General features: G+C 39.9%; 1 protein-coding gene across 2 annotated transcripts in view; it reads right to left on the bottom strand.

Moving 5' to 3' along the window:
- The window catches only part of tram2 (translocation associated membrane protein 2), a 60591-nt gene that overhangs the window by 35351 nt on the left and 13213 nt on the right, over positions 1-12027 (bottom strand). For both annotated transcript variants that reach the window (XM_034003082.3, XM_034003083.3), the window contains exon 3: positions 1089-1198. In XM_034003082.3, coding sequence (XP_033858973.1) covers positions 1089-1198 — 110 coding nt within the window. The remainder of the gene's footprint in view (positions 1-1088; positions 1199-12027) is intronic.

Below are 12027 nucleotides of genomic sequence, written 5' to 3'. Positions count from 1 at the left end.
CTTACATGTCTTGCAAACCACAAGTAATTAACTATCAAAGTGCACTTTGTTGCACACATTTACCTGTAACAGTAGCGGTATGTATGGGATATGCAGTTTTTTAGAGCTTTGCTAGCAATATAAATAATGATACAATGGACTATAATCCCACAGACACACTGTGATAAAAACACTTGTGCAAGTTAGAACGCATCCAGAAAACCTTGTTTTGTTTTTCAGATGAGTTTATATTTGTAGCTGACAATTTTTTATTTCTTATCCGTTTTTGAGGTTGTGAAAGCATTGGTTGCATATGTGCACCTAAAACAAAATTGATGAGTCGCACAAACAACTTTTTTGGTTGCATATACAATCAAATTTGGCGCACTGCAGAGCTAATACTCCTAATAAATGGTATTGTTTTGACATGACAGTCTCTTTTGAATGCAGTAGAATAAATCTTGCAACCAGTGAAACTCTCCTATCTGATACCATAAGCTAAACATGCAAGCTCCAAATAATGCATGATGGCCACAGTGCATTATAAATCTGGCAATGAATATACCTTTACATGCCAGTAACATACATATACCCTGCCATGGTTGTAAATTCAATAATTTAGTAATCAGAATCTTGGGGGAAAAAAATAGTAGTTACAGATAACTGATCAGACCAGATCCACATAGTACAACACCTTCTCGATCCGGCTCGTGATCCTGGATCCGATCCCATTTTTTAATTTTTTTATTTTGTTCGTACACCCAGCCCCACAGTTTTCACATGCAAGTGTCACATACACTGTACTGTATATCCCCAGATTCTGGTGCTCAATAGCATGAGCTAAATAATCTTTACCATGTTAAATCACGCCTGGATAAGCAGTTCCCAATCATGTATTTTACCCTAGGAGTTCCCAGCCAACGATCATCAACTTAGCACAATTTGAACCAGCAAGCTCCGGTTGTATGACACACCCTACACTCCATGGGACACTGCCTGTGCTATGGTTTTTAAAGCCTTAAGAACTGTACCTTTGTCCACTATGATTTTCTCACTGTTTTACCTGAACCCCTGGCTGATGTTTCTCACAGTAAGGCACTTATACTCACATCAAGCACATACTCCTGAACCACAGCGTGAAGGATGAGGGCGATGAAAAAGTAGAAGAGCACGGTGACACAATCCCTCCATCCATACTGATAGAGCGACACCTCTCCATCTAGAGACAAGGGGACAAAAAACAAGGACTAGGAGTCAAAAGATTTAGTATATAAACCCCACCTAGCTCAACACTCATGACACTGCGCAAGCTGGAGGAAATGTAGTGCGAATTCCTGAGCTGGAATTCCAGCTCAGCACTACACACTGTGTGACTGTAGGGTTTAGTGTTAAGAGATGAGGACTGAGAGCCAGGAGGCAGGGCACTTGGGATTACTACGTCCAGAGAGAATAATAACAGATTGCCGTCAGACTATAGTAATGCTGTAATTCCACTGTGGAGTCCCAGTGGCCATGTAAAAATCAAAAGTGAAGGACAAGATGTTTTGTACATATGTAGGTACTGTATGCATGTATTGCTGTTTACAGTACCTTAGTTTGTACCAACTGCCAGTCCAGTTTTAAAAAAGTAATTAAAAAGCGAGGTTTTACAAATGAGACTGTTTTTGAGAATGTGTACTCGCTTAGGGCTACAATAGCAGCTACTGCTAGGTAACATTCAAAAGCAAAGGGTTGGCCGTGCTTTGGCTTTTCTAGCTCCTGCTCCGGAGTGGTTCTGGTAGCTCAGGTCCAGGCTGGCTCCAGCAGCCCCTGCTCCAACACCGTTCTGGTGCATCTCCACACTGCTGCTTTTAGCTGCCTCTGGCTCTAGCTCCGGCTCCAGAGCCTCTAAACCTCTAATCAGTAATGTATGTTCTTGACTGTCATAGTAACATCCTATTTAAGTATTTTTTTTTTTTTGAATTGTTCAAATCAGGTTGAATCTGTTTTTTAGTGACAATAACGTGAAATCTGTTTTTAAAGATTCTCTTTTTAATTTTCCTTCATTAAACAAATTTCTATGAATCTAGACTGTATTCTCTATATTAGGGGCCATCCAAAATTATTTCTCACATGGCCGTAGATCGAATCTAATCTAATCCTTTTTGGCGCCAAAGTCAGAGTCCCTCCTCCATAAACCCCACATCAATTAGTAACATTGTCTAAATTCCAAAAAAAAAAAAAAAAAAAAAAAAAAAAAAGACAGTAAAGGAAAAGGGGGAAGGAGGGTGGGATATGGGTGTGTGGAGTTCATCTTCCTACAAAGAAACCATATTAAATGTAATCTTCGGTTTGTAACGCAAGAGCAAAAACACTGGGCATCGCTTCTTCTCTACCTCCTTTTCACAGTGAGAGAGGTGCCGCAGAGTTTGAGCTCTTGTACGGCAGACAGTCTCGCAGCATCCTCGATCTGTTGAGAGAGGGGTGGGAGGCTCATCCAAAAATGTAGTGAAGCATGTGCTCCTACTACTAGATTTGGTTGGTCGTTTGGCCCAGGACAACCTCAAATCGGCTCAGCACCGACAACAGCAGCATTACAACAAAAATGCACTAATTTGAACTTTTCGACCAGGAGACAAGGTAATGCTGCTACTTCCTTCATCAGAATCGAAACTGTGTACTAAATGGCAGGGGCCATATTAAGCGATTCGGGTTATAGGGAAGGTGAACTATGAAATTAGACAGCCATAATGAACATGACATTTACCATGTAAATTTATTAAAGCCCTGGCAGGCAAGACAGGTCTTATTTTTAGCCCCAGGCAATGCAGAGGATGATTTAGGCCCTGTCCAGAGACCCCTAGCACAAAAATCATTTTGATGGGGGAACAATTGGTTCCAGATCAGCAACAGGAACTGCGTAAGCTAATTGAGGAGTTCAGCGATGTTTTTTCTGACTTGCCCGGCAGGAGTAACTTGGTTGAATATGACATTCTCTCTCCCTCAGGTGTTACAGTACGAGAGAAACCTTACCGGATCCCGGAAAGTGGACAAAGTGCCGTTCGCAAAGAGGTATGGGACATGCTCAAACTTGGGGTGATTGAACCTTTTCGGGAGTGAGTGGTGCAGTCCAATTGTCATAGTGGCCAAAAAAGATTTAATCAAATGGTCAACTGAGTGTCAGGGGGCGTTTGATACTATTAAGCGTAAACTGTGCCAGGCCCCCACTCTTATCACACCTGATTTCGCCAAGAGATTGATCCTCTGCATCAATGCGTCAGACGTAGGTTTGGGTGCAGTCTCGTCCCAAAAGGTGGACAGAGTAGAACACCCGATACTGTATGTCAGCAAAAAGATGCTACCTCGGGAGCACAACTACTCCATAGTCGAAAAGGATTGTTTGGACATTACATGGGCTACTCACTCTTTACGATACTACCTGCTGGGGTATTCATTTGATCTCTACACAGACCACGCCCCACTCAAGTGGTTAAGCACAATGAAGGATAGCAATGCCCGGCTTCAGCTCCACTGTGAGCGGTGGGATATGTGACAGAAATATAAATGAATCTTGGTTGCAATTCTCCCTCCCGGCCTGTGAAGGGACTAAGCAGCGAAAGCAGTTCTTTGGATGGGCTGGCCTGACAGTTCTTTCCCAGGGTCGGGAAATCGGTCAGTCTGGAAGGCGGCGAGACTCTGTTGCAGGAACGTATTGACCCGGAAGGTGTGTGTGTATTGGCTGGACCATTCAGTATGACCCACATTAAAGGAATCCTTAAAACCAGTGACGAATAGCAAGTCCCCCTGATAGGTTAAGTCCAGTATTTTTAACTGTGTATCTGGGGTCAAAGAAGATGTCATCTTCTGCAGACACAGCCTTGCAGAGACAACTTTGCCACAGCCCTAGCATTGGTGTCAATGCTATCACATGCAGCTTGATTTTTGCAGCATTCTTGTCCACGTCTGCAAGCTGCATGGCTGGTTCAATGTTCTCGGGGGTAAGGGTGTGCAAGGAAGCAGACATTTGGCTCCACAGCTTGTGCCGATGTTTGGCAGCATGTTTTTGAGAATTGCTGATGTGCATGCTACAGGTGGAGGCAGAGTAGTCCTTCTTCAGGAAGGTATCAATCTTCTTATCTGCCCGATCTGGTGCAGAGGATCTGAAGGATGCACCCGCATCTGGTGTAGCCATGATGGTATCCATCTTGGGCTGCTTAAAGAGATGACCTTTGTGGCATGTGGCGTACAGGATGCCGGTTTTGCCCCATATAGCCCCAACAGGCCTCCAGACTGCCTCATGGAAGAAGAATCCTTCAAAGGCTTTTATCCTTTGCATCTATGAGGCTAAGGAAATCGTCCTCTTCAGTACAGGTCTTGGTATTAACATTGAGAGAGGATGAAATCCTTCTCAGAACAGCGTCTGCATTCGTGTACAGGGCAGCAGTGTGGAGTAGAGGTTAGGGCTCTGGACTCTTGACCAGAGGGTCGTGGGTTCAATCCCCGATGGGGGACACTGCTGCTGTACCCTTGAGCAAGGTACTTTACCTAGATTGTTCTTGTAAAAACCCTACTGTATAAATGGGTAATTGTATGTAAAAAATAATGTGATATCTGTATAATGTGAAATAATGTGATATCTTGTAACAATTGTAAGTCGCCCTTGATAAGGCGTCTGCTAAGAAATAAATAATAATAATAATACTGGTGCAGTACCTTCTACACCCACTGAAACGTCAGAGGTCCATGACGTCATCGCCCCCCCAGACTAGGCGCATCCGCCAAGTAGTACTGGTCAAGGATGTTGTGGTACCAAAAACCGCCACCGGGGCTACAGGCAGAGCCTGTCTTGAGTCCTCAAACTTCTTTAGCCACTGAAAGAAAATATATTTGGTTACCGGAGGCATCATTCCCTGTGCAGGCATTGGCTGAGCAGCCCTGGTAGGAATCTCAACAATGGCTGCCGCAATTTTTCGCCGGATGTGTCTTTCTCCCTGCTGCCGCGGGAATGTGTGTATTTACTAGTTCTCTTCTTCGGGAGACACATGGCGGTGCTCCGCTGCTCCCTGGAACTGCTTGGTCTTTTATTTGTTGATCTTGATGAGGATGAAGAGCAGGTCTTGTCAGAACGCAGAACTAGGGGGGAGAGAACCCTTCCCCTTTGCGTCAGCATGTCCAACATAACTATATACACACAGTCAACCTCGGTTAACTCAACATCCCATGGGGATGCCATTTAGCGTTGACTTATCCAAGGTGTCGCGTTAACCACGGGTGTGCATGAGCTATGGCATTAACATGCATATAAGTAAGAGAACTCACATTTACTGTATTACAGTATTTACAAGTTTAGTTTTAATTAAATGTCCTTACGAAAACGGTTGAAAGAACTGCAGTGAACAAATCAAACTTGGTACAGTTAGATTGAAGTAAGAATTAATAAAATAACTACAGCGTTATTTTTACAAAAACAATCCAACCACAAACTGTTGACTATACTTTTAGTTACTGGCTTGTACTGTCTTATTTGATGGCTTAAATAGCAAAAGTTAACAAATGTATATTATACAGAATTAACAAAAACAATAATAAACAACTTCATTTCACACAGAAATCAAGCACTGCTGATTGTTTCGCATACAAAAAAAAACACACGCTTTGAAAAGTTCTGCTGACAAACTTGTGAACCCGAATAACCTGAGCTTTAAAGCCAATTGAACGAGAACTAATTTTTCACTTCTCAGTCTTTGTGATCCGACACTGTAACCTGCTGCACTTGGTAGTTGCGAATGTATGAATGAATGATCCGTTTCCAGTCAGAGGTCAGTCACGTGGAACGACAGTGTCGAGTTACCCACTAGTCTTTTTAATAGTAGTTATCCCTTTGGTACCGGTAATAAGTGTCGAGTTACGAGTAAAGTGTGGTGTCGAATTAAAAAATTGAGAGGCAGGATGCCAGGCGCGGATTTAGACCGGTTCACGTGATCCTGTCAGAAAAAATATAACTCCACTGACAATAATTCATTTTAAATGAAACAATAATTCAAATGTGGTGCGTTCCGAAAAACAAGATTGTGCAGTGCTTTGTTTCATCCTCTCACCTCTCTTCTTTCCCCGTAGTAGTCCCAAGAAAGTTGATCTGGTTGACCAGCTGTAAAGAAATATCGATCTTCTCTATTGGTTACAAGTAGCTGCCTCGAGCTTGATGCAACCAATGAGCTCAAGCAATGGAAACTTGAATTGCTTATAGCTAAACACCCAAGAAGGCAGGCAACTCCTCAGGAGTGAAGCGCTGTCGGCTATCAGGGAGTTGAATAAAAAAAACATTACTGTAGCACTCTAGCTATTGAACGCACCACTGGACATGGCTGCGAAAAGACCCCGACAAGGGACAGAAAAATATATTACATTTCTTTACGTCTTTAAGGTAGTAAAGAAATGGTTCCACTAAGCTAGTCATATGAATCTGAAATCAACCATGTTAGTTTAAAAAAGAAAAATTACATGTCAATGTATTAGCTGATTAGGCTAGAACAAAATCGTGTTATTACAAATTTCTATGACTATATTGTACTCAAGCAGGTACTGGTGTATAATCGAGATTTTTTTTTTTAATAAATGCAAACACAAAACTTAAAAAAAAAAAACTGCATTTCTAAACAGATTCTATGGCAAAAATGTCTGTTTAGTCTTATTATTAATATTTGGCTTTTTATAGTTTTTACAGTTCTTAGATTTAGACTTTTTTTTTGAATATATTAAAAGATGAAATTACCATGTTTTTCTCCTAAATTACCTTACATGTGTTTTACAGTGAACATTTAAAAATATTTCCAGAAAACATTATCACAAATTATATATAAAATGTATAATGAAAAAAAACTGCAAAATAAAATATGCACTGTAAATCTCATGGTATTTGTATGTATGTATTTTTCAGTGAAAGTGCAGGGAAAGAATGTTCCCCTCCCAAAAAACAGTGCCCAGCAGCTGCTAGCCATGGCGAGGACAAGGGCTCAGGTTAGTCTAGATGAGGATAATAGCTGTGTAATTTACTAATGAGAAATATAAATTCCCAAAGCAGAAAACATCAGATAAAGCGAGGTAATCCAGAAGAGAATGGTTCATACCGCTTCCTTGGTTGCTTTATTCAGCAGTTGATGATGAAGCCTATTGCAAATACTGTGTGCTTTTTGGCAGAACATGTCCTTTAAAAATATGGGGATAAGCAGTTACAAAACTCCACCAAGAAAAATCAGAATTCCACAAAGCAATAGTAAAGTTTAGTAATGATTTCATATCTGTTATGCAACAAACTAAAACACCTGTAAATCAGCAGTTAAATTCAGCATACAGAGAAAGAGTGGAAAAAAACAGACAGATGCTTAAGTCTATAAGTGATTCTTTGCAGAAAGCAAAATGTATCTTTAAGGGGTCACAGAGATGATGCAACATGTGATTTAGAGTTGATGCTGGCAACACAGTCTTGCAGGAGCACTTTAAAACTGGTAAGTGGCATTCTTCTTAGCAGTCTAAAACCATTCAAAATGAAGTAATTACCATCTGTGGATCATGGATTCAAAATAGAATTGTCAATGAAATACAGCAGTGTGGCCCATTTTCAATCCTGGCTGATGAAGCCACTGATTCTAGTAACAGAGAGCAACTGCCTCTTGTTCTACGCTATGTTGACCAAAATAAAGATATAAAGGAAGATTTTGTGGAATTTTGGGAGTTATGATGGAGCTGGAAACATGGCAGGCAAGTACAAAGGTGCCTCAGCACTCATTGAGAATCAGTATCCACTTGCTTTATACACTCATGGTGCATCCCATCGGTTGAATCTTTGTGTAGTTAAAACTTGCAAAGTTCAAAGCATTAAACACATGAATACAATTGGTGAGCTAAGTAGGTACTTTTCCTTCTCCCCAAAGAGTCAGTCCCTATTGCAGGAAAAAATACAGGAATTGATTCCAAATTCGAAACTAAATCAAGTTCTTGATGTATGCCAGACTAGATGGCTTCAAAGACTGAATGCCATGGAAGTGTTTTCCACACTCTATGAATCTATACTGAATACTGTGGACTGCATCAAAGGAAGTGGAGACCAAGAGTGGAATGCTGAGACCAAATCTAAAGCCAATGAATTTTACTATTCAATGATTAATTTTGAATTCATCATGGCACTAACAGTGGCATGAGAATGTCCAGCTTTTACTAGTGGCATCACCACCAAGTTACCGAGATCTTCACTGGATATGACCACTGCCTACTCCTTGAGGCAGAGCTAATGCTTTGGGAGCACCACTGGCTTAATGTTGACAGACAAGGCTTTAAAAGACCAAATACTGTGTCAGACATATTAAAGGCCTGTGATTCAGTGATGTACCCCAACATCAGCAAGGTGCTTAATGTGTTAGGTTCCTTCCCTGTGACAACATGCAAGTGTGAGAGATAAGTGTCAGCAATCAGGAGGCTTAAGACATACATGAGAAGTAACATGAGTAATGAAAGTCTGACAGGTTTGGCCTTCATGCATGTGCATTATGACATGGACATCAATTTAGAACAAATAATGGATATGTTTGCAAGACACCATCCAAGGCGTCTAGAATTAATCAACATCCCGGAGGACAAGGAAAGATAAAACAGGAAGAATGTAAGTAAAATATATATTTATTTTTCTTTTTAAATAACTCCAAACATTGCTTGTATATTTACTCTTAGTATGTTACTTTAATTTGCTTGAAAATAATTCATGGGGTGGGACCTTTTATTAACTAGAATATAGTGAACCTGTCAACGTACATGGCTAGATCCGCCACTGGATACATATATTTTATATGGAGAAAATCCGGGACCAAGCGAATGAATCCTAGTCAACAATCTCCCTCCCAACCTGTGAGGACACTGTATGACCAGAGCTCAGTGCCCCGTAATGGATGGTTTGGCAGTTCATTCCACGGTCAGTCGGAAGTCGGCCATCCAGGAAGGGGGTGGGGCCACGATACCAGAAGTCAGCGCCTTAATGCGGTAGGCGATGTGTCAGTCACAGATTGGAGGAGACGTGATTGGCCGTGCCACCGAAAGAGGGTGTGACAGAGGGTATTTAGGGGAAGTGGCCCCAGTCATCTGTTCTCTTTGATGTGGTTACTGCTAGGACTGAAAACGGAAACAATCTATTAGTGTCTTAAGTGTTTTGTATTGTATTTGTTTGTTCTGCCAACTGTTTGTCATTTGTGTTGTCAGGAGGCTAAGCACTAACCGGGAGCTGTCGCTACAAGCCAGCACTAAACCTGGACTACACTGCACCACTTATTCACAAACTGTTTGTCTTTCACCACACCTGCACAACACCACTCACTATCGGGAGAAACGACAGTGTCTGTGTTGCGTGTTAATTAAAGTGTCTTATTGTTTTCAGGACTGTAAACCCTTGTTTACATGGCTGTGTAGCGCCCATGCTTATTTATGCCTATGCTAAGTCCTTACCCAAGTATACGCAGGAGAGATTTGGGCAATGTTAATAAACTACTTTTTTTGTTTGTTTTATGAAGTGCCAAAAAGGATTATAAATCACAATGACCTCTGAACAAGAGATTGATTTGTTTCTCCTGACCCAAGCAACATGAAGACTGGGAGTTCACTTTGTGTGTGGAGTTCATCAAACTAGGTAAGAAACTTGCAAAATCACCTTAGAAAACATGATTTATTTCTTGCAATTTATAGTTGCTAAAATATAACCTTGAACTAACTAGGCCTACAAGAAAAAAATATCTGTGTACGCTTTCTGCATGCTTTCATTTTTCACACTCCATAACTCACAAACTAAGTAGGTTTTGGAGGTCATTGTCACACAGGTAGATTATGGCATATACAAGGGTTGTGGGAAACCTCTGACTTTTGACCTCCAGGTCAAGGTCATAAAATACTAAGCAGATTACCTCTTTTTGACTTTTTCATGATCACAGTAAACCGATGACCGGATTTGGACACATTTTTTTAGAATTAGAATTAAACAGCTAGGTACGAACTTGGTTCATATTACATGTGAAGTAAATCCGTTATTCGTAATAAGGTCAAAATAGCCTCTGTTTTCGCCTCTCAAAGTACCATTGACCAAGAACCAAAATCACTGATGACCTGCTAAGGATTCACATCTATTGGACAGGACTTCATTTTGATAAATATCCCACATTTATCAAAATATAACCACTTATTGAATATGGCCAATTACTGTAGATTTGTGAGACAACTTTACAAAAATGAAACAAACAAAGAAATTACAAGAAAAAGCAAATGGCCAGGATTATTTAAAAATATGCATTGTCGACTGTTTACCTGAAATACAAACAAGACTTTGTTTTATAATCACAAGGGTAAAATACGTCGTTTCTTACTTCTGGGATAATTTTTAACTTTACGTGTAACATATAATTAGGGCTTCTGATTTTCAGTGTTTTACCCTGAATTGTATACTCTAAGAATTCAACAGATACCTGTTAAGCCATTCGTGAATCTCAATCACAACTGAGAAACATGTCAACGGAAAAATGTATTTAAATTTACAGATTTTTTTCTGTGAAACAACTAAATGGGCTTTTAAATTCGGACAAGCCTTCATTTTTCACTTACAAGCAGAACGTACAAACGAGAACACAACATGTTAATAAGCAACTAAAAAGTATTTTATGGTGGACATACTATTACAATCGTTATGCGTAACTATTTACATTAATAAAGTGGAGTCGCTTTTGCTTTTGAATTAAAAAGTAAGCCGATTTAGTTGTTTCACAGAAATAAACGTAAATTAAATTAATTTTACCATTAAAGCATTTCTCAGTTGTAATTGAGATGCACGAATGTCTTAACAGGTAACAATTGAATTCTTAAAGGAGTATAAAACACAGAAAATCAGAAGCCCTACACAGGGACAGCCTTACCTCTGTGTGGGTCCTATGCAGTGGCCCTATGCGATGGACACGTTATGAATAGCTAAACAAAGTCTTAAAGGGGTTGGTAGTCAGGATAGTCTTGCAGTGTTTACTGTAGTCTTTTCTGGTTAGTAAGGGGTAGCAAAGCAGTCTAAAAATGACACTGTATACAAAAAAGCTTTGGTCACACCTAAAAATGTTGCTATAAATTCAGCGAACTTTTTTTCCTTTTTGTGCCTCTATTATTATGTTTTCCTGGCTTTTGAGCATTCACTAACTTCTGCTCTCCTCTTTCTCCAATATCACATAATGTTTATTTCCTATGTGGTTTCTGTCCTCTATTTATTTGTAGATATTTAATTTGCTTATTGAAACCAAGCAGTACAAGAAAAAATGAACTAGTGCTGATCATTTGCTGTTAAACTGCAGTTCACGGCTCTGCTCTGAACAGCTTCCCTGCGCCAGGCTCAAATAATCAAGAACACTAAACTGAAACTTAAATATCAATTATAAAAGAAATAAATGTCAATTTGATAACATTTACAAATCATAGACAATATCAACGGTAATTACATTACTGCTCGGGAATCCCACATTGAAATGGAAACTTTTTAGATAAGAACTTTTATAACAATAAACAATTGTTTTTATTACTTTAATAATAATAAAAAAAAAAAACATTTAAACATTTAAGAACAGAAAAGGGACATTTTGTTGCCTGTCCGTCTCAGACTTTCCTAGAAAAATTCACCTGGGGGTTTTCTGACACGCTTAGTTCAGAAATGATAGCCATTATTTTATTTTATTTTATTTTTTTAAACGTCCCCTTCGACCTGTGACCTTGCAGAGGTCAACCTAAAGTGACAAAGGGACCTTGACCAGAAAAATCACCCTGGGTGCAATTTAGATGCTACTATCATGTTTAGCACCTCGTTCTACTCATATTGAATAGGGCTTTTCAGAAAAAAATACTAGGAGCACCCTACTCACTTCTGGCAAACTGCCAGATGAGGGGTAACTGACAAGTTTTATTTGAACTTCAGCCTAACCCTTTACCCTGTAGGGGATGTGGGTCCTAAAATGGAAGTATTGCTGTAAGACCCTTAGGAACCAGTCTTCCAAATTCTGTGGAAAAACA

This window comes from Acipenser ruthenus, chromosome 5 (genome assembly GCF_902713425.1).
Source record: "Acipenser ruthenus chromosome 5, fAciRut3.2 maternal haplotype, whole genome shotgun sequence".
Lineage (NCBI taxonomy): Eukaryota > Metazoa > Chordata > Actinopteri > Acipenseriformes > Acipenseridae > Acipenser > Acipenser ruthenus.
This window is presented reverse-complemented; position numbering and strand designations above follow the sequence as displayed.